Raw genomic sequence first — 24315 nt, forward strand, 5'->3', positions numbered from 1 at the left:
CCAGTTTAAGTTCATGTTTTTTGAACATCGGTGACCAGAAATACAGTGCTCTAAACACAATTTTCTCAATTACTTGTACAATGGTATCAGTACTTCCTTGTCTCTATATCTGCTTTGAACACTCTAAACATGCATTAACCTTTCCCTTAGCAACTCACTGTTAACATCTGATTCAACTTTCTTCCTCAACATCTAGAATCTATGTCTTCATTAATGCCTTCCCAGAAGGAAACTCTTGTTATTCCCAAAGCTTAATAATAATTTATGAGGGGGACTTTTGCATTAAATAAAATTTTATTGGAAACCCTACAATAAATGTAAAGAAAGTGTCAAATGTTCTGGGTCCATTGTAACTACTATAATAATGGACAGTTTTACTATCCTCTTTCATACTTTTTTAGTTAGTTCTAGGACATGGTGTCACGGGATGGGGTCCTGAAGGATAGCTATGATCTCCCCAAGGCCCCTTTACCATGCCAAGTTGGCCAAATGGACACCCTCTATTCTCACCCGCCACATCTTTGATATAATGATTAATAGGGAAGATGCCTTTAAGTCCTCTTGGACATGGTCTTGATTGATTCTCTGGATCCCCCTGGGTTTGCGGACCTCTGGTGTATCCCGCTTCAAAACAGATGTCACAATGGGTGCTTTGGGGCACCCTAGCCTTATGGGCTATGCATGGCTCCAACCACCCCTTTACCATGCCCCAAGCCTCACAGATGGTACCAACGTTGTCCGGTCTAGGCCTTGTTGTAATTTGGCCCCCTTGTTCTCCCTGGGCTCTCCGCAGCCCTTTCTCGCTCTGCGCCTCACAGGCGCTGGGGTCTGTGCACCCCAAATGCCATGCCTCTCTGTCACCGGGGTCCCCATGCTACCGTGGGCCCCCAGTGAGGCCTCCTCCTCCCCCAAATAGCCTCACCCAAACCACCAGTCTTATACAACAGCAAACAAAACACAAGCCCCTGGGCTATAACATAAATTCAAGTCACGTGGCTATAACATCATTCAAGCCACATCGGGGGAGCTCTGTCCCTCAACAGTATCAGAAGCTGTACCTGCAGTCAGGCCTCTCCCCTTTGCTTGCACCAGGAGAACTCCTTCCCCCTTGGCTGCTGGCAGGGAACTGTCTTCCTAGCCTCAGCCCTAGGGTTTATATATGAGCCAGGCCCTGCCCCTTCCGGTCAGGTGACTGCTGGCAGGTGTGGGCCACCAGCTTGCTCTGGCTGTCCTGGTAAACAGCAGCTGGGGCTCCCAACTCACTGTTAGGGCTCTTCCCCTAGCAGTTTCAGCTCTTTAAAGGAGCAGGGCACCGTAGTGTCCTGCGACACATGGGACCAAATCTTGCCCTTCTTTTAAGGAAGGCCATTGTAGAGTTTTTCATTAAGTGAGGCCTTGTGGGGTTGAAGCCATGGAAGAATTTGGGTTAAGATGATTGCTGCTCTCGTATCCACTTGTTTTTCTCTTTATCTATGGCATTACAAAGCAGGAATTATTACAAGCATGGATAGAATGCACAGCTGGTCACTAATGGTAAGTTGCATGGTAAATAATTTTAAAAAGTAATTTTGGGAAGAAAAAAAAAGTAATTTTTGTGTTACTTTTTGAGATTTCTTAGCCAGCAACACAGATTGAGACCTGAAAGTTGATTTGTAACACTTTTGCCTATTTTTAGTCGGTGCAGGCTGCTTCAAAGGTATCCAGTAACTCCTAACTAGCTATAATGCTTAATTAGTGACTTGGTTTATTTAACAAGTAATAGGAAATGAATACTCCAGGACAAATACTGTGCCAAGGAGGAAAAGTAGTCATAGTGACAGTAGACTAAACAGAACTGTCAAAGAACTGGCTACCTATCCAGAGGACTTAGATGGTACTTTAAAACTGAAATTGCATTTCTCTCTATATTTTACAACTAGTCGTTAAGGGAAAGCAAATCAAGGGTGGGGCAGCGGATGTGGACTTGTGTTTGATTTCTGATGTACCTGGCCATTTGTTTTCAAGCAAAGCTTCCCATACATTGCTCTCAGATTATGTATTTTTCAAGCAGCCCCAGTGTCAACACTGCCATGAAAACACGTGCAGATCTGCAGGTCAATGTTTGCAACCGCAACTCATAAAGGAAGCTATGAAGTGAAATATTAGTGGCTTGTCGCTCAGAGTTACTGTGCACTCAAAACTGCCATTTACTTCAACCCAGTCAGTATGACTCCATAAAGAGGTCTTTACAAATTAGAAATGTATTTCTTGCCACTCAGGCCTGAAGATGGTAAGAACACATAATCATCCCTTCCCCCACGCCCACACTTAGCAAACAGCCACCCAGTACTAATGACTGGGCCTCCCACATTAGTGTATCACAGCTCAAAGAATGTTAAAGGAACTTAGAAGTTGTTTTGTCCATAGGCAACAGTTATGGACCACTTCATTTTTAAAAGAGGAAACAGCTATGAGTTTCAGTTACAGGATAGCATGTGAGCAGTATCTACCTTGGTAAGAAAAGGATTTTGCAAACAGACAATTCACATATGCATTAGAAGCAACTGCCTGGGCTGCAATTGCTCCCTTCTAGGCTAAGCAAGAGATGGTGTTTGATAACCGTTCTTCCTCTTTTTGCTATGGCATATTTTCAGACTTGCCTGTTTTCTCTGTACTTTCTCATGCATCACATTTAATAAGGATATAAGCCAGACTGAAAAATGCAGCCTTTTCAAAATTCTTAGCAAGTCTCAAGTTAATAAACGTAAAATGACCTAACCAAAATAAAATAAAATAAAATAATAAATGGGTTAAATCTTGAATTTAGTCTAAACACTTCTTGAAATCTGTTCATCTAACAGAGGAAGAAACTGAGGCACAGAGCAATTAGCTAATATATCCAAGGGTACACAATGAGTCAGAGTTAAAACTGACTAGTACCCAAGGTTCCCCTTGCAATATGACCTCCTTCAATTGCTGTAGCAACAGAAATGGCCTGGCAAACTCTGTATTCAAATTGTGCAGAATAGCTGCAGGCTGTCTTACAAGGTCATTGGGCCTGTCAAAGCAGGGTTCATAGCTGATTTGTATTTCCCTGTGTCAAAATAACTTCCTTGGTCAAAATACTTTCTGGGTTTGTGCCTGGTTTCACCCCCATTACCTTGGTCAAAAGACTTTTCTCTTTGATTTGTATTTCCCTGTGTTTGCAAAGTGCTTTGCAATGCTGGCGAAAGGTGTTACATACTTTCAGATATAATTTGTATTATTTATAAAATTAGGTCTGAATGAATCATGAGAAGAATGAACATTGTGGTGACTTGTAAAATTAATTCATTTTTCAGTGTTCCAGCACTCCTATTCATTAGCTTTCTAGGAACATTCATGAAAGCCAAGATATTTTCTAAAAATACTAAATTTGTTCTATGATTAAGTTAAATTAGTTTCAGGCAGAAGTAGCACATTAAATTTTAACATAGTGATGAGGAGCCCTTACTGAGATCGTGGCCCATTGGCTTTAAGCATTGTAATAAAACCAGGTTCTTCCACAAATAATTTGTAATTTAGATAGATAAGACAGACACTGAGTAACTGAGGGCATTTATACATGTGCTCCAGGAGTGGGAGGGGGGGTAAGCTTTAATTAGAGCAGGTCTGAGAGCCGCTCTAATTAAAGCACCCAGAGCATCATGTGTATCAGTGTCCCTGCACTAAAAAAATGGTGATGGGGGCACTTGAACTAAAGCGCATTCAACAAGCTTTAATTCAAGCACCCCCACTGCCATTTTTTAGTGCAGGGATGCTGATACATGTAATGCTGGAGTTGGCTGGAGGACAGCAGTTACCACGCTCCAGCAGACTTGGTTGAGTCTGTTCCAATGTGCTGTAATGTGCACATTACATGTGTATGGGCACCCAGAAAGATTATCTGTACTCTTGCCATGTTACTGAGGCAGGAGACCGCACCCAAGATCACGCAGGGATTGAACACACCCTCATGCCTTAACTATAGGATGAAGCTTCCTCAAACAACTCTTTAGTGATCAGACACAAAGGAAATTATACACAAAAAGCTGCATTCAAAGAACATTATTTACAGTTGCAGCATCAGCTACACATATATCAGGAAATGCCACAATTAAGATTGGCTGTCCAGCCTGAAATCAGTCCCCTTGTGTATATACATTACAACACAGCATTTCTACGATCACAGACTATCGTTTCCTCCAAGAGATTCAACGAACAGGTTCAGGGTCATGTGATAGTGAATCAGGGTTGTGTAGTAAAGGATAACAGGTTGTCTGTCAGACCTCTCCTCACATGTCGCATGACTTGAGAAGGATATAGTAGCAAGACAGGAAGAGTGGCTAGTTTTGAGAAGAAGGTAGCGGAGTGCTAGAGAACTAAACTCTAACTCTGCTCCTGCTTTAGAGTTCCGGAGCTTAATACACATGACAGTGAGTCATTTTAATTAAAGTGGCTGTCCAGGGACAGCTGTAACTAAGACACCCCCACCCCCTCCACCTTCAAGCATGTGTATAGGCAGCCAAAGACTATATCATAATGCATATGCACAAGCAAGACAGACAAGTTTTATGCTGTCATTTCCTAATGTTTGAGTGGTTGACTTTGCAATCTTAATAATTCTCTTTTATTGTAGCCTTGTTTAGGTTGTAATATAGTACATAGTGGCTGTATCTACATGTGCGCTTTACTGCAGAGTAGACTAATTAGCTTCAGAGTAAAGCATCATTGTCTACACGTGCAACAGTATTGGTCTGCAGTAAAGTAATTAATACCACTGTAAGATAGCACTGTCAGGGACAGTACTATCTAATGGTGGAGCAATTAACTGTGATTAAATGTACGTGTAGACACTGACTACAGAGGTAAGTTGTGCCCAGTCAGCCAGAGGCCAGACTCCTGCCTGTTGCCTAGCCACATGGCTTTGCATTTTCAGCACCCTTGTGCCACAGTCAACTCTTCTGCCACCAGATGCTGCCACCCGTAGCCTGGGCCAGAGTAGGGCAGGGGCAGCTTGGTTTAAACTGCTCTACCCCGGCTGCTGTCCCAGGTGCATGTGTAGATGCTGCACCTGGGAGTAGTTTACTCCTGCTCAAACTGCTCTGGAGTTTATTGCTTCAAATTAATTGCACATGTAGATGCAACCACTGCCCCATATGGCATTTATAGCACATTCAATTATTAGCAACATCTGGCCTGAACCTTAAATATAAAAATTCTGCATTTTTCTCAGCATTGCTTAGAGTGGCAATATGCTTTTCTACATATTGCTAATGCTCAGAAAAGGAAGACAAAAGTAATTGGCTTGTTCAGAAATGAGACGGAGAAGCCATAAATATTTAATTTCCTGTAAATAGTTTGCACAAGCTATATACATTGTTACTCCTACACCATGGCTTTAATTAGTTTCTAATTTTGTAACAAATTCTTAGCCCATCTGAAATATCTGCTGCAAAAATCAAGAGACTGAAAACAGGCTTGTTTTTCAATTAGTGAAGTTATCTTAGAGTTGATCATCAGACTGACTGAGCTCATAGCAGTTTCTTGGACTAGTGAGCAAAGGTGACCTAAAACCTTCTCTGAATAGTAGTAATACAACCTAGTCTAACGGCCCTGGTAATAGTCTCTGTGTATCTTGTGCTCTAATGACCAACCCTGAAATATGAGGTTTGTGTGTGTCACTGGTTGTTCCCTGCAAAGGGAACACAAAGTAAGGGAGTAGCAACTGGGATCTGAGGGGTCAGGGAGAAGACTGCTCAACTACTGGAACACGTAACAATTAGTAACTGCTTCCTTTCTAATGGGGAATCTGTGTATGTGTGAATGACCACTGGATCAGCCTTGGAAAGGAAACAGAGACATGGCAGTCTGTAACACTGTACAAAATTTCCCCCTCTTGACTCCCTTCTCCCCACCCCCAACCGCCACGGGCAATACCCTCCAAAAAAAATTTAAAGATGACATTGGTACAAGTTATCTCAGTAGTACAAGTCAGATTTTGCATATCTCCATATTACAGAAGGAAAAATAAAACTGCCCCAAAGCCTCACAAGAAAACATGACTGAATAGTGCAAATTTTCAACACAAAGTACTCAACTTCAACATATTGTACTGAACCCTACAACCCCAGGAACTGGCACAGGGAGCCAGCAAGGGAAGTTCCCACTTTTATATGGGTGATGCTAGGGATTAGGATCACAAGCAAATGGGTTAAGGAGAGGGGGGCAGACACAAGTAAATAAACATTAACCTTAAGGTACATATGCTTAGGATCTCGGTAACAGAGAGTAAACAGTGACATAAATCAGCGCATGTAGGCACACCCAAAGGTGCATTAGCCATTTTTAAGGTGCATTAAGGTTGCAGGTCTACATGTGCGCACTCTTAATGCACCTTAAAAATGGCAATTTGAGGCTATTCGCCCCTAAATTGGATAGCTGCAATAGCAATAGTAGGTATCCAATTTAGGCACGAATAGCTAAACCGCCTTAATGCATGTGTAGACGAACCTTAGACTAACACACGTGTAGACTACCTTTAGTCCCAAATCGGTTGGCACACCGTGTTAATGAAGCATGTGACCTTGAAGATGTGTGCCTAAATCAACTTAATGTGCATTAGGCAAATGCACATTAAGTTTAGATGCACAAAAAAGCATGTATAGACATGTCCACTGTGTTGAAATCACTCAAGAACAAGTAACTAGTAGAAAACACTAAAACTGCAATATATACATTTGACAACCGTAAACCTTCCCACAACTTCAGAGGGCTCCAAACCAGTCCCTGGTCCCATAAAATGCTTAACTGCCATTTATCTGGGCTCCACAACTGAGTGCCACTGCTGCTGCTACTCTGTCCTAGCTCTGCTGCTTCTTCTGAGTCTCAGCCATGCATCTCCCTCATTGCTGCAGTGACCCATGCTCTGATGCTGCTCCTTCCACTTCCTCCTGCCCCCTGCCATCTTTTGGGAGCTGTAGTGTACATTACGGTTCATCCCTCCACTCCCATGGAAGCTTCTGGGAGTTCCAGTTCACACTACAGTCCTTTTCTCCATTCCTCTTGAAGCCACTGGGCATCGTGGTTCACATTACAACATTACAGGACATGACATTCAATATCACAGTACATTATTATATTCCAATTTAGTCTTAACATCTGCTCACGGAAATAGGGTCTGTTTTTGACCACTGCTCGCATTGTGAAATGATGGAGATCTGAGAATATTTTGGAGTTGGGAGATTTGTCATTGCCTAAAATGAAAGCCAGGCTGGATCCACAGCACTTGATTTCCCACAGCACTACCCTCCATTTTACTAGTGATGTACATGTCCAGTTAGTGGAAGATGGACATTAAAACCTTCCTTGCACTGCGCACCTCTGAAGTGATTTTCTCCTTGTTCAAAGCACTTGCAGCCAAGACACAAATTCCCAAAGAAGCATGGCTGAACTAAAACAGGGCATTATTAGATACTGTTCTTTTATTAATTGCACATAGTATATTGCCAACCCTGAACTTTCAAAAATCAAGAGTCGTGCTCCAAAAAGCCATGGGACTGACTTAAAAATGAGGAGATTCAACACAAATAGTTCTCAAGTTCTTTTTATATGTCCTCCAATCTTTGAGCCTCAGGGAATTACTTGCGTCAGGTTTTAGCCTTTTCTCTGCAAACGTCAGGGCTAGAAACCTAGCCCCCCCACCCCGCCTTTTTTTTAAAGGGAGATTCTCAGGGAATCCTGTGCCTCCAGGAGGTGGAGCTTTGACTAAATCAATCAATAAATAAAATAACACAACACCAAATCCTGTGAGAATTGGTAGAGTTGGTGACATTGCTTGCATGCTATTAAGCTCCATTCTGCAGTGTCTGGGTGTCAAGTGGGAAAAGGACACAGATAGCTTCTTCCTTCCCTTTGTCGACTTGTGCAGCAACGCAGCAAGATAGGCTTTCTGGCACCTTCTCGGACATCATAACATGGCCATAAGATTGTTTGTACCAGAAATGCCAACTCTAATTTTAAAATATATATTGAAACCCACTTCAAGGTGAGAAGATGTTCTGGATGGAGAACATGGTTAGAAATTTTGCTTTACTTAAGAGGAAGACTTTTTAATAAGACCTTTTTTTTACTAAGGGTTTTTTTTTCCTTTTAATATATTGTTTCATTGAATTTAATTCTAGGAAATTAAATAGGATGATTACCTGTCTGAGGTCTTGTGAACCCAGCATTCATTCCTGCCTGTGGCAGGGGGTCAGGCTAGATGATCTGTTCAGGTCCCTCCTGACCCTAGCTACTATGAAACTATGAAACTCTTTTTCATGAGGTGACTGCAGCCATGAAAGAGACTTCCTGGTCTCAGATGTGCTGTGCTTCCTATAGTAAAATATATATATATATTTTTTCCCTGAAGCATCTGGCAGGGAGGCATCACAGAGCTCAAGAGCTGTCTGCAGTTAGTCTGGGTCTAAATGAATAAATCACAAAAAATGGGAAAAACTATCCATCATTTTCTACTTCATTTTTATTGGCAACAATACAAGAATAAGTTCTATCCTAACAAATTCGCTGGCAGCATATGTTTCAAAATGACCTAAAAATGTCTAAATCTGATTTTTGAAAGTGACTTTCAAATCGTGGAGGCAATAATCAGGGATTTAGTCTGATCTCATTTCTGCTGCTGTAAATCAAGAACTGATCCATTGATTTTATTGATTTAGACCAGAGCTATATGAGATTGTTATTTCTGTTCCCCACTCCCCTCCACTGAACCTGCTCCACGCACATCAGCACATTGGGCTACAATGTCAGATGGTTTAAATCTGCACTGAATTGAACAAAGTTTTGCTGATTTACCTCAGACATGGTTCTAGCTAGAGTCAAAGATGCTATATGGTAGCAAGTTTTTCAGTGTGATTTTTAAATTCCCTCTTTGCAATAACTATCAAATGGAGGCCTGAATTTCAAGTCAGCCTTTCATTTTGCCTCTGTCTCCAATTAAAGCCCATGTTCGTGGACTAAATTATCTGCCTAAATGATGATCTTTGGATATCAATCTTCTCAGCCAAATGTGTGACCAAGAGATAGCAAAGGGTCATCCTTTTCTCTAAACTGATTGCACTCGTGATCCGGCAGTTACCAGAATGGGAAGCCAGAGATACATATTGGGTCCTGTATTTTACTATACTAATTTGGTCTGCTTGGAGCACAGTATTTAAAAGAGCTGTAAATATGATAGCCCTGATTCTGCAAAGAGATGCTTGGGGTCAGAACTTGGTGGCCTCGTGGAGTCTCCACTAACTTCACTGACATCCTATTTACTGGACTGGGGTATATATAAAAATATGAAGGTAACAGTGCATGGAAGATCTATATCCACTAGTATTACTGGAGGGGAAGCAACCAGGGTGGAGCTACCCGGTTATGCTTCTGTCCATACCTGTCACCAACAAAGGAAAAGTATAATAAGCCACCTTCCAATTATTACTATAATTACTCTTTTGAAAACCTAGTCATTGAATCCTGTTCTGCCCCCAGTTATTCCTATTCTTGGTTGTGGGCTTCTACTTGTTTTTCCTTGTTGAACCTGAGGCTTTGGCTCCTCTTGTTGTAATAGCATGTTAGTTGCCAGGCTCTTGACTCATGTGATCTCCCTGATATCTGGAACTCTCTTTAAATTAGTATTTGGGTTCCTTATCCTAATGCCCAGTCCAACTGTGCACATTTTTTGCTTTTACAGCCCAAATAAACAGTCAAAAATGCTTTGGATCTCACTATGTTTATGCCACATCATATTAGCATAAAAGAATGTAAAGGCTTAAACAGTGCTATAAGACTGGGTGATTTAAAGCAGTATCTGCTCTTCCGAGGAGACTTTAAATCAACCCTGATGTATTTTTGGAATGAAAGTAGTCATACATATAAGGCTGCTAAAATGTAAACTCTATGTCAGAAGTAAAAGATGCATCTCTCTATATATTCATGTACATGATCTAATAAAGGAAACTGTTTATGAAAAGCGATGTATTTAGCATTCTGAGTCATGTTTAATATGCTTTTCTTACACAAAACACATCTCAGGTCAAACTAGTAAATAATGAATCGCCCACAAAATTCAGCTCATTTCCTATCTCTTGGTGCAAAAAAATGTTGATTCCAGGCATGGGAGTGTAACTTTGAGCCAAACAGTAATTTCTTTATAGTGTGCATGACTCATAGGAAAGAATGTCTCATGAGGATAGAAATACGAAAAAAAATCCCTAAGAACATTGGCTTTAAAGAGACATACAAGTAGATTCTGCCCTTTACCAATCACCTTTGCACCAGGCCCTCCAGCCTAGAAATGGGATAATGCCTCTTTAACTGCTTCCCATGTAATTTCTGATGCAAGAGGCATCATAAAACTGGGCCTGGGCACAGAAGAGGCAGAGTGTATGGACAGAGTGCACTGTGCTCAAGGACCAGGACAAGCCGTGCAGCTGGAGAATCACAGAGAAATCTGGCTGGAAGGGACCTTGAGGACGTCAACCCCCTGCCCAATGTAGCATCATCCCTATCCAACCCTTTCCATACAAATCCATTGTCTAACTTCTTACCAAAACTACACAGTCAACCCTGACACGATACAAGACATAACACCCTAACTTGCCACAGGTAAAGTAGGAGGACTGGTGGCCAATGTCCTGTGGCTGCAAATGTTGATGATATATGCTCAAGAAATCCCAGGAAGAGGACCACGCTCCCCACCACAAAGGAAAACAAAAACCGCCACAGTCCGTACCAATCTGGCCATGTGGTATAATTCCATCCTAACTCTAAATATAGCAAGTGGGTCTGACCCTGAGCAGGGGGGCAAGTCCCTTTAGCCAGGTGTTTAAGTCCCAGCGGGCACACTGGCACACCCTAGTCAAACTCCCCAACTTTGCCTACAGGAAGGCTAACAAAAACCTGACACACATAATAGTGGGGAGGGGGAAAAATTCCCTTCTCAGTCCCACACGGCAACCAGAAACTCAGGAAAACCCCATACTTATGCCTAGATCACTTCTGGCCAGTGGCTGTCCAACCTCTTCTTGAACCCCTCCAGTGATAGAAAGTCCACAATTTCCCTAGGCAGTTTACTTCACTGCTTCACTGGTCTAACAGTGAATTTTTTTTTTTTTTTCTGATATCCAAACTAAACCGACTTTGCTGCAACTTGAAGTCACCGGTCTCTGTCCTGCTTTCTGCAGCAAGAGAGAAAAAGTGCCAGCCTCTTATTTATGGCAGCTCTTCAAGTATTTGAAGACTAGTATCATGTCTCCTCTGAAGCACCTTTTCTGCAAGCTGAACATGCTTATTTTCTTCAAGTCAGAATTTGGGAGGCACAAAGGTGGCTCAAAGCTAGTTTTTCACCCAACACAGGAAAGTAGTGGCCTAGGTGCTTCATTTTGTCTGCCAGGGAAGCATATTTACTCCAGCTGCCTTTCCTATAAATTAATCCTTCCCTCCCAGGAAGGACTCCTACAGAAAAGTATGGCAATACCTATATTGGTATACTGGATAGGCACAGATCAAGGAAGCAGGAGATTCAGTCTATTTCTGGTTTTGCCCATGACTTGAGGAGATTCTTCCTCTTTTTTACTGTTTTCCAATTTGTGAAATGGGAATAATGCTACTTAACCTCATGCCTTAAGTGTTTTGAGATCTATAGATGAAAAATGCTAGCAATTCATATTAATCAATCATTCTCATTACTGTTGCCTGCCCCTGCTTGAGAATGAATCCTCTCTGGGAAAAAGCTGCTCCTGCCAGTATACTAATGCCAGCAGGGGTGAACTGAACATAGATCCATCAAATATGTATCATCAAAATGCCAAATCTCAAACTGTAGAAATAAACAGGGTTTCAATTTAGCTTCCAATTTACCACCTCCCTCATTTTTCAAGTCACCATTAGAAGATTTTTTTCAACCAATTTAGTATGTTTGTAGTCTGTAATACTGGTAATTGTACCATTAGAGCTTATAAGCTACAATTGCAGGTGGATGCCAAAATTACATTATAAAGAACATACAAACCTGGACATTAGAAATACAACATAAATAAAAGGGGTAGTTTCTTTCTACATGGCAACTGTAGACAATTGCATTTTATAATGAATATGATGTAGAGAAAGGACATCTGAAGTGCCAGTTAATTACCGTTAACATACACAATCACAGTATTACTATTTTCTGAATATGATAACACGTTGTTACTGTTGCTAGTATTTAATACTTTACTCCCACTCCACATGTGGCTTAAATTGGATTGTGATTAATTCTGGACCGTGAGCTAACTTGTTTGTTAACATGCATCGCACAGGTACATCAGAAATGCAATGCTAAATGAACTACATGCATGTATTACACTTCCCGTATGAAGAAAACCAAGTTCCATGATTCATTCCCCCAAATTCGAAAATATGCATTTTGCAATGGATTCTTATTTAAGGACTAATTCAAAAGGTATAGGAAATGATACAATGATACTTTACAAAGTCAAGTTTGTGCTTAATAATAAAGTTGATTGAGTTATATATCCACTGTATTACCTGCTAAAGTACATCAAGACTTTTTCATGTGATGGAATTATCTGAACCTTTGGGTTTAGCTGTAGGAAGACCCAAAAGAGGGTAGTTTTCAGTAGGCTGAATTCACTGAATGTAAATAACCTGCCAGGGAGAAAGAATTGATGAACAAGATTGGCATCATCTATTGTATTATTATGTAATGAAAAGAGCAAATACAAAAGATCACTTGGGACCATTAATTCAGGGGCATCAGGAGTGAAATTTTAGATTAGGCATGTGAAGGTATTTGGAAAATGGTAACACTGTGCATCTAAATTCAACTTTACAATATAAATTAGACAAACATCGATATGCTGCAGTGCCTGGTAATAATCCATTATAATAATTGTCGAAGGTAAAGGGAAAACTTTTGTAATTCAGTTATATTGGATGAAATTCAACTAAGTGCAGTGAGCGCATTATGCTATAGCTTTCAGTGGTCTTTCACATCGTGTCTGCTGCTGCTGTTGTAGTCATCAGCAGTCCCTTCATATAAGAATGACAGTCATCCAGCACCAGTGGGGAATACATCCCAGGTCATGGTGAAGGATGGTGATAGTGCTAGGCTGAATGAGTAGCAATAATGCTCTCAAGCAAGTGAGTCCCAGGACTACCCTGGCTATTTCAACCTGTCAAACTTGCTTATTTTTCCTAAACTAAAGACTAAATCCTATTTCCCCTTCATATGCCTATTTGGCACTGACATAACCACGTAATTGTAGGTTTTGGCAGTACACACAGCCTGGGATTCTATTTCCATCTGTGGCAGAACAGGCCTGCCATGAGCCCATGCCTGGGGAAAGCAACACAGAAACCTCTATCCTGCACCCTGCTCCCCATGGGGCAGAAAATATCCCTGTGCTGTTCATTTGTTTTACCCAATGAATATTGCAGTGGGTCAAGCTTCAAGGGGAAGGCTAGGGAGAGTCCTTTGGACAATGCCTAGCACATGGCCTGCTGGTTAGAGCACTAAGAAGCAGGAGATGCAGGTTCAAACGCTCTGGAAACCCTGGTCTCCTGCTCCCTTGATAACTGCCCTGGGTAAAAGGTTAAAAGTCTCACAACCTGCTCCTCTTCCTCCAGTGTCTAACAGTAGAAGGACAGCATGGGCCAAGCATAGCTACAATGAATCCTAAACTGCGTAAGAGCCCCAAACTGCAGTGTCACAGCTACATAAATGACACTTAGGCTCATTAACCTAAGAACAGATTTTGCCCCAAGCCTCACAGCACAATCACCCTTCTGAAGTTGAGTTAGTCAGACTCAGTGCAACAGAATTAGATCACAGTCTGTGCACAATGATACTAAACCATGGAGTAAGGTATTTTTGAAGGGAGAGTGAAATTCTTTGCTGATCTTGGTACTTCCAGTTGCTCTCTCTTTATTGTAATTCTAGAAATAAATCACCCAAGAGCATATATAAGCACAAAATCCCTGAGTCTATGTACAAGGCTCTCCCCACTCTATTCTGCACTGGTGAGACAACATCTGCAGTACAGTGTCCAGTTTTGGGTCCCCTACTACAGAAAGGACATGGACACATTGAAGAGTCCAGCGAAGGAAAACAAAAATGGGTAGAGGGCTGGGACACATGGCTTATGAGTAGGGATCTACCTAAACCCCGACAGAAGTACACCGCAGAGTGGCTTCTTTAATCTTGTTCTTTTCACCACGTGCCGCCCCCCCCCCCCCCCCCGGCACTGATTGATGGAAGGACCCCAGTGGCCCCACTGCTTGCTGCTCACTCCTGATCAGCCAGGAGGCAAAAACCACAGTTTTAAATATGCCACTTGCCACTGATTGGCAGAGGGGCCCAGTGGTCCTGCCACTTGCCACTGATCAGCCAGGAGGCAGCAGGGGAGGGGCAGGAGGCTAAAAGTACATGTTTAAAGGAGCCACTGCACAGCACTTGTCTAGCACAATTTTGGTAGATCCCTACTTAGGAGGAGAGGCTGAGGGAACTGGGCTTACATAGACTGGAGAAAGAAGATTGATGGGGGATTTAATAATAACCTGAAGGGTGGTTACATAAAGGATGGAGCTAGACTGTTTTCATCCGAGCGGTAGCAGGTGACAGGACAAGGAGCAATGGTCTCAAGTTGCAGCAAAGGATGTTTAGGTTAGCTATTAGGAGCATTTGTCTCACTAGGAGGGTAGTAAAACACTGGATCTGGCTACCCAGAGAGGCTTTGGATTCTGTATCCTTAGAGACTTTTAAGACCCGGATAGACAAAATCTTGGCTGGGATGATCTCGTTGGGGATGGTCCTGCTTTGAGCAGGGGGTTGGACTAGATGACCTCCTGAGGCATGGGCAACCAGTGCCTCCTGAGTTAGGGGGGGCACTTGCTCCCCCAGCAGCCAGTCAGTGACCGGGGGGGGGGCAGTCCATTCTGCGGCCAATCACACTGACCCAGAAGTGCCAGTGCTGTGCCCAGAAGTGCCAGGGGTGCTTGTCCTGGTGCCCCCACTCCCTGGCCAGTGCTCTCAGGGGGGGCACCAGCACTCCCGCCTCCCTCCTGCCTGTCACCTAAGTGGGGAATGCTGACTGTCAGGGGGTTTACCAGCACTGTCAGGGGGTGCACCGGAACCCCCTACACATCGCCACTGCCCTGAGGTCCCTTCCAACCCTAATTTTATTTGCTTCTATGATCTCATTGACATCACCCCATTAAAATCATAAATACAACTACATTTTATTAACGATATCCTTACACCTCCTGGAATAGCATTACCTTCCTTCATGTATTACATCATATTTTCCTCCATGTTAAGCAATACAGTTTTATGTTATACATGCATTGCCTTAGCATTAGGGAGAGGCAGGGCGCGGTGGCATGGAATTTAGGCGTTGGAAGGGTAAAAGAAATAGGTTGGATTTGTGAGGAGTCATAGCATGGGAACCACACACCAACTTGCCTGTTGGGCAGGAGTATATCAGATAAGGGTGAGGAAAATTGGCAGCTTAGAAGGAGGTGCAGAGAATAAGCTGTGGTTGTGGTATAAAGTGGCACTAGATATGTGTGGAAATAGAGGAGAGGCCCCTGCAACTTAAATAAAGACCTGCATATTGTAGGAAGAAAGGCCCAGGTCTCTGTATTCAATACACTGCACAAACAGATAGCCAGAATCTACAGTGTTCAAATACATGGTTGAGAAGATAAAGTAAAAAGGAAAGTTTTAAGTTAGGGTGAAATGGCAATCTGTGGCCTTCTTCTGGACCATAAGGGAGCTAAATGTATGCCAGTGTAAAAGAATGGGTTATTCAATAACGTGAGCGAAGAAACTCCATGATGACAGGTAGGTGCAGATGGCATGTGGAACTAAGAGAAAGGAAGGTCCTAGGCAGTCCTGAACTTCTAGCGGAAGATACTTTAATACAGGATCAATCAGTTTAAGGAAAAGTATAGCTTTAAAATGTGGGAACTGAAATGGCGACACTATTAGTAAAAAAAAAAAGTTCAAATGTCTTTGTGCTACTGCTAAAACCCAGATGGGGTTGATGCAAATTCCTGTCTTCAGTAGGAAGAAGATTGATATGACTGGTATCTAAGATCATCTAGGACCTTACAGGTCAAAATATTTCTTGGTTAAAATATGCAGGAAGAACAGGTTAGACTGTGGTGAGAACTATTTTGAATGTAACAGTGCTTGACACTATCAAAAGATCATGAATACAGAGACTAGAGTACAACACAAAATCTATTGGCTAAAAGTCCCAGTAACAATATAAGAATAGTTCTAGGACCCTGATCAGAAAAATTATCAGGATACTATTAGATTATAAAGAATTAAAGAAAATGAAAATATAGTGGCAGCACAACAGTGATGTTCTTCACTAGTCTAATACTAGGCACTTGAATTAGCATGCACATAAAGGAGACAATTTATTAATTAGTACCATAATACATTGCCTTTAAAAGCAGCTAGTTTCAGAGCTTAGAAAGGAAAATAAAAATTTCAACCTTAGGTCATAAGAGTTGCATGGAGTTGAGTACAGTTAAGTTTGCAGAAATGCAATTAGGTTTAACATATTAATAGATGGCTGCTACTCAAAGAATAGTATGGGGCAAACCATTTTAAAAGGCCACATTTCAAAACCAAGGAGCACTTAGTTGCATATTGAAGGGCCTTGAATCATTTTTAAAACTAGGAGCAGAGAAATGTCGCACAGCTTCAAACAGAATCAGGGGCATACAAATCAGCTGTCATTGGAAAAGACATATTTTCAAAAGTGGGTCTCTCTCGCAAACAATGCAAATAGACTTGAATACAGACCAGATAAAGCACATATTTGAAACAAAAAGGGCATTTCTAATAGCCAAATTATAAAAACCAAGCTACTTTAAAATTAATTTAAATGTCCTAGAAGTACTGAATGCAATGGGTGTTAGTCCTGTGCTTTCATTAGCTACGTAAGCAATAATCTCATTAGTCTCATTATCTAGTATGCATATTATTGTAAATCTAGAGGCTCCAAGCAATATCAGGGTGCCTCTGGGCTAAGCATTGTACACACAGTTAAGAAGAGATAAATATATATTGAAGAGCTTATTCTCTAAATAGAGAAGACATACAGGCAGATAGTGGGAGGGAAAGAGGAACACAAAGAAGCAAAATTAATTTGATGAAATCATGCAAAAAGGTGAATGGTAGAACTAGAAATACAGCCCACCTCTGATCTTTGGTTCAGAATCCTATCCATTAAGCCAAGCTCCCTCTGGTTTTACAGCATGACTCAGTACATAATGAAGACGCAAGCTATAACTATTAGCAAAGGCTAACAAAGTTTAACCTATCTCAGGCTGAAACGATGGAGTATTCACAGCTTGAGAAACTCCAGTGCTGTAACCCCCTAGGGCTCCAGTAAGGAAGCAAAAGGGAATAAATTGTGAGGGAGTCACTTTTCGGAGCTGGTAGACCTGTGTTACAAGGCACACCATCTGTTGGATTAACTGGGGTATTCTGAAAAATATATGTTACAGAGAAAAAACAGTTCAGTTGTAATGGGTAGAAAGAAAAAAAGACAACTTTTTCCATCGATCTGTGCTGTTGAAGGAGTCCGACTGCCAGGGTGCTATGAAACGCCAGTTCTGAGACAGCATAGACATATACTGGTTCCTTCTTTCCATTGGTTCCTTTCAATCCTAAAATTCTAGGAAATGCCAATTGTATTGTAATGAAAATGTATTATAGTGTGGATAATGTGCATTTACACTGCCACTGCTGAGCCCAGAGCTGTCATCAAGAAGCATGCACCTTCACTCACTCCCCAAAGGCATGGTCCCAAGTACTTGCCTCAGCTCTAGTCACAGGCAAATGTACTGGCATGCGTGCAAGGCTCTTCTAAGATGGCTACGTTGCTTCAGTTCCAGGGTTTGGCAGAAACACCGACTGGATGCAAGGCATGACTCTCAGTGGCGCTCTGGGGTTTAGCATGCAGGACAAGCAAGTAGAGGATATTAGGCCTGTGTGAAGTGGCTAGTATTTACTTTGGATTTGGTCGATTCAGGGGATAGTGATTCGATTCGGTGATTTGAATCACTGTCCTGAATTGATTCGGCTGAATCTGATTCGGAGATTTGGCTGCTGCTAAACTGGCCGAATCCCTGAATCAGACAGGACCCATCCCCTGCCTGCTCTCCTAGCCCTGTCAATGGCTGCCCCGTCCGCCCCAGGTCTCGGGTCTTTAAACAAGCAAACAAAAAAGCCCCCACTCATCCACTGCTGCCAGGCGGAGGGAGGAGGGGGCCGATCTCCGCTGCCCCCCACCGCTACCCCATGCGGTGTGGGGGGCTCTGTCATGAGTTCCCCTCCCCCCCCTCCCCCTTGGCTGCCCTGCCCGGCCCAGCTCCCAGTTCTTTGTGGGGGAAAAAAAAAAGCCCTGAACTCACCAGCTTCTGCCAGGTGTGGGGGGGGTGATCCCCACTGCCCCGCACTGTGTGGGGGGCTCTGCCATGAGCCCTCAGAAGCCCCAACAGCAGCTGCAGCAGACCCACATTCACTGGCTTTTTTTCCCTTTCTTTTTAAAGAGCCGGGATGCTGGGGCCAGGAGGTTCAGCCATGGGGGGTGGAGGGCTGGGAGAGCAGGTGGAGGTTGGGGGGCACTCAGGGGGGCTCGGAGAGCAGGTAGGGGATGGGGCCTGGCAAGGTCCCCCCATGGTCCTCTCCTCCCTTCTCTACTCCCCCCCGCACTCTATTTACTGTCCTGGAGTCCTGGTCCAGCTCCCTGCAGTAACGACCAGGGACTGCCCGTATCTCCGAAGCTCTCCAAATCTTTTCCAAATCGATTCAGAGAGCTTTGAATTGATCTGGACCTTTTTATTTATCTCCTGATTTGATTCAGATTTGGAGATTCGGCTGCCAAATTGAACCGAATCTCCTCCGAATTGAATCAGCACCCAAAGCTTCGCACACCCTACAGGATATGCCTTACTGCAATGGTTCTGGGTTTGTTGTAGACAAGCCCTATGCACCAAGAACTTGGCTCTTATCCTCTGCCTTCACATAGGTTTCCCAAACATCATGGAACCACATTTTCAGATTCAAACCAGGGACTTGGTGGTAGAAAGCCCTCCATCATATTTACCCTCAGCTGGGTAGTCTATTGCAATGAAAAGAAAATGGTACTATTTGCTCATTTTTAACTGTCAGCCTATTGAATGCAAGTCCTCACTTCTATTAACAACAGCACTTACCAGATGGGATTTTGCTTAAGAAACAGAGCATTTACCACAGGGAAAATGTGCCCATTTATGTCAGACAGAGTTCTTAGGAGCAAAGTGTTTAGCAGGCCAGGCTATTAATTTATTTTAACCTACTTACCAGTCTACAAGTTGTTTTTAAAATGAAACTAATAGCAATTTGACCACAGGTTTTCAGTTTTATAGCTGTCATAATTTTTTTTAGACAAACACCCTGTTCTTGGGGTTCTGCTATGTGACGACACAGTATTTCCAGCCATGTCAGAATGTTTTTAAATCTTTGGGGAAAGTCTTAGTTATCTCTTAAAAATAGATTCTTTTTATGTCTCTGCCTCAGGAAGCTGAAGAGTGACATGTGAATCACAGCTGTATTCAAACAGCCGCTCCTGTCTTCTGGGTTTCTGGAACTACATAAATAGGGGAGAATTCTTAGTCACTTCCCTTTGAGTTACGGTGCTCAGTTCCGGAAGATAGGACCATAATATGCAACTCTCACCTCCTTCACCTATATGCCCTGAACCACTACCACAATCCTGTCTGCGAGCCCCAAAGTATGGGCAAAGTGGGGCTGGTTAGGAGAGAGTGAAGGAGAGAGATTTTTCTGGCATTCACTTGAATAAGCCTGTTGGATTCTCAGAAGCCACTGTGAATGCAATACAAGATCGAAAAATAGGAGAACAGCTCCCTTGTGATATCATGCATATTGTATGACAGAGAGAGGTGGTTAGCCCTGCTAGTCTGTATGACTCATGATGTAGGACATGATAAGTTAAACATCAGGTCCTTCTCTTCATTACACTAGTGTAAATCACTAGTAAACTTGTTGAAATCAAGATTCAGCTTCAACTGCTCTATGCACTCATATAGAGGAAGAGGGCAAAACCTGATAGAAGTGGACTATTCAAAGGACTTATTCCTATGCAGCAAACAGATTTCCTAGAGAGGAGTACAGACAAGGTTAAAAACCAATGCTCTGTCCTTATCCTCCTTGTCCTGCACTGGTGCATAGTGCACTCTATGAAACCCCACCCAGTTAAAGCTGAGCTGCTGCAGGAAATTACAACTATGGAAGCACAATCTTCTCCCTTGCTCTGGTCTGGCACAGCAGTGTACAGATAACCCAGTCTAACTTATCAAAATCACTGCAAGAGGAATCTGAATTAGGATCCAGGAAAATGCTTTATACAACCATCCTATAGCTTGTAGGGAGAGGAATTCCAGAGGGATGTTTTAGATAAGGATGGTGCTGGCTTGAGCAACTGGTTGCACTAGATTACCTCCTGAGGTCCTTCCATTTGTCACATGATTATATGATTGTATAAAATAGGCACCTTTTCTACTTTAACTTTGGGGAATAAACTATAAAATAGACACCAGGTCCACAAAATGCAATTAACTTCAGAACTAATGATTTATCTACTACTGATGTAATACTTTCAACCTTTTTTTCTAAAACCTGAAAACCTGTAAGAACAACATGACAAGGTAGCTATAGAAGTCAGGACTTCTGTGCAGCTGGTGAACTAGCTCCAGACTCTGCATTTTATATATGAGTAGGGACCTACTGGCGGAAGTAGGGTGTGTGGCGGCTCCTTTAATCTTGCATGTTCCCCCGCGCGCACCTCGTCCCTCCCTCACTGCTGATTAGCAGAGGACCCCGCTGCTCCCTCCTGATCAGCAGGAAAGCTAAAACCATGGTTTTAAACATGACGCCTGTTTTGCCACCCCATCAGTCATCAGCAAACAGCAGAGCCATCCAGGGACCCCCAACCAGCAGTGAGAGGCAAAAATGGTGCTATATTTAAAGCCACAGTTTTTGCCTCCCCACTGATCAGGAGCGAGACACAAGCCGAACTCCTCCGACAATCAGCAGGGGGGGGTGCCCAGCAGAACCTACAAGATGAAAAGAGCCACAGTGCACCCCACTTCTGCCATGAATTTGGTAGGTCCCTGTGGATAGAGAGATCAGGCAAGTGTGTAGGTTAGCTACGGCACAACTGGATGGCTCCAAGTCAAGTGAAGTTGTGTAGATGGTTCTCAATCATGTGGGTGCAACCCCATAACTGTACATGATATGAAGCAATTTAGCAATATTAAGTTTTATGATCTCATTTTTATTATACGGTTGGCCTTCTTCCTTTTGTTCATTGTGCTCACTTGAGGGGGCCTCAACTGTGATTAAACTGTACACTTATCAGACCCACATGTCTCCTGTATATATATGTGGCACACTACACAATGAAAACTCAGGCACAGTCCAAAAGGGTCCATAGTACACTTAAAGGTGGTGTCATGGGGTGGTTGTGAGGAAAACAGAAAAGTCATGTACCCAGCAGGCACAGCATTCTGACCTGGGAGATTTCAGCACTTTATGCAGTAGCTCTTGTGGCAGATTCTTTAGATGGATCTCAAAACCAAGGTGAGAAACCAGGTTCAACTCTAGCCATCTTTCACAGTCTGTTTTCAGGAGTTCCTGCTTGTACTAATTAAAGAAATAGCAGAAGAGTTAAGCACATGCAAAGAAATGTATAAACCCTGGGTACCACCTAGTGGTAGAAGCTGACAGTATTCAAGCTTGTGTATAGAGCTCCAGCCAAAGGAATAAAATAAAATAAAATACTTCCTGTTTCACTAGAAGGTGAAATTCGAAATGAAAAATGCTTCCTATTTCACTAGAAGGTGCAAATATAAAGAATAGAAGCTATAAGCATACAACTGATTAATGTTGTTGTATTTTACTTCACCAGATTATTCCAATCAGGAAGAACTGGAGTTTCAAAACAAGAGGGAAAGTGCTTTATAAAGCTGAACACTGAAGTAAAAAACATCATTATAGTTCCACTTTGCTGTTCAATAGAATTCAAAAAATAATCTACCCAATCTTTTAATTTGCATTAGGCAACACAGACGCATGCTGACTGTAGCAAAATAATTAGCATAAATGAAAGAAATACCCATTACAATATAACAAACCAGTTGCTGCCCATGAAATAATTTTCTAAGAGCTATCTAAAAACTTTAGGCCAGTCTAAACCTTCTTTAAACAGGTCTTGGCTCTCAGTCCTCTGAACTAAAATTCAGCTTGAAACAATACTGTTAAAGCCTCAATAGGATTTGTACCTTACCTTGCAAGCGGCACAGTAATAACTACAGACGTTGGCTGATGAAATACCATTCTTCATTATGGATACACACCTACCACAGAAAGAAATACCTTGTTTTAAAAGAAAAATGTAGACTATTAAAGTGATCTAGAGGAAAAGTTTCCCGTTATTACTGACTGCACCACTGTCATTCTGTGATAATAGGAAACTAATTTCATTTACATGATAAACATATAGACATAATTTAAAATAGGCAAGACATTACACAAGATGTAGGCATACAGAAGGTTTCAGTATTGGGGATAACGAGAAAGGAGAAGATTTTGCTGATCCTGAAAGGAAGAAATAACAACACTCAAGAAGTAACTAGATAGGGAAGGGTTGTATTACAGGAAGGATTTTGAGTCATCAGTGGTTACATAGAAGGACACAAAAAGAAAAGAGTTCATAAGAAAAGGGAAAGAAATGTGGAAGAAACAAGCAGGAGATTTAATACAGGGAGTACATGTAAAATATTGTAAAATCCCATGGTGAAAGATATCATAATTACTGACATTTTTATGTCCAAAAGGTAGTTTTACTTTCATACTACTAAGTCTAGATACCACTGAAGTCACTTTAAAACATGAATAAATGAATTTCAGTGTCACCCTGGTTTACTCTGTGGAAAAACTGCTGCATGTATTTGCTTTATTCTGATAACCCAAATCACTTGATTCGGTTGGATCAGTGAGCCTATGTCTTTGTGCGCATGCACTGTTTTCTTTGGAGAAATAACATAATCTTATTTTTACTTGTGACTATTAACCACAGCATGAAAGTTTCCAGTATCACCTTTAATGAGCTTTCCCTTTTTCTTTGGAGAACTTCTGGCATCTCCCTGTAAAGTGTTGCCTTTAGCCCAGATGGCTCAGCTATTTTAAGGCAAATACAAAGATGTAGAAGAAAGCTGTTAATTATTTTAAGAATTACATTTTACTAGTGAGAATTAGGTTTACCTGTTCATAGCTCCTGAAGTCAACTACTCTTTGGCAAAAATGTCTCACACTCTGACAACTCATAAAAAAATATTTAATTTTAAAATATAAGTAATATTTTCCAGTAAAATAACAAACCAAGATGATTCATGGCATAGCTGTTGACAGATCAATGTGTGTCTCCTTGTGTTTCCGTAAGGTGACAGAGCCACATATTTTTGCCATTTTCTCACCCTAAGAGCACTCGAGGCAAGGCTTTTGTGCCAAAAGACACAGAAACACAGCCCTGGAGAAGTAAAATAAACCATGTGCAGCATCTGGGCTACAGACAGTTCAAAACACTATTTTGCCATCAGGCTTCTGGCAACTGCCAGTAGTAAACCTCAGTTTTATAGCCTGCAGGGACAGAAGTGCTAGTGCAAAGCAGTGAGCATTTAAATGTATGCCTTCAGGCAAATAAATAAGCAAATGAATAACAAACATGTGTGTGTGGCAGGAACTAATTTTGGGTCTATCTGTATCATGAGCAGAAAAACCAGGTTAGCTTGCCATTGTGCTCCTATTGCTAACTTGGAGCCGGCATGATTACCAAGTAGTGGGCGGACAGAAGAACAATGACTGCATGACCTGTGACACAGACTAATCTCCAGAGGCAGTACAATTTTTTTAATGGTTCTAACGCTACTTCAGCCACACAGAAGAAACCTTTCCTGCATCAGATGACCTGACAATCTAATACGTTTATATTCTTGAATATGATCACATTACTTGCAAATAACAGAATGACGACACTTTGAAAATCCAAAGTTTTATCAGAATTGTGGAACTGGGTGAAAGCCATGAGCCGCACCCAGAGGCTGCATCCAGATGTGCGCAGATGTTTGCTTCCCTGAGGACAAGTAGCAGCAGCACAAGGTGCGTAGGCATTCCCAGGGGAAGGTGTG

General features: G+C 42.1%; 1 protein-coding gene across 1 annotated transcript in view; it reads right to left on the reverse strand.

Annotated features, from left to right (window-relative positions):
- BTBD16 (BTB domain containing 16) overlaps positions 1 to 24315 on the reverse strand; it is a 44436-nt gene that overhangs the window by 13153 nt on the left and 6968 nt on the right. The window contains exons 7-9 of the mRNA XM_059730345.1: positions 22416 to 22485; positions 21642 to 21772; positions 12571 to 12690 (exon numbers count right to left, since the gene is read on the reverse strand). Of these exons, the coding sequence (XP_059586328.1) occupies positions 12571 to 12690; positions 21642 to 21772; positions 22416 to 22485 (321 nt within the window). The remainder of the gene's footprint in view (positions 1 to 12570; positions 12691 to 21641; positions 21773 to 22415; positions 22486 to 24315) is intronic.

This window comes from Alligator mississippiensis, chromosome 6, assembly GCF_030867095.1.
Source record: "Alligator mississippiensis isolate rAllMis1 chromosome 6, rAllMis1, whole genome shotgun sequence".
NCBI classification, from domain to species: domain Eukaryota; kingdom Metazoa; phylum Chordata; order Crocodylia; family Alligatoridae; genus Alligator; species Alligator mississippiensis.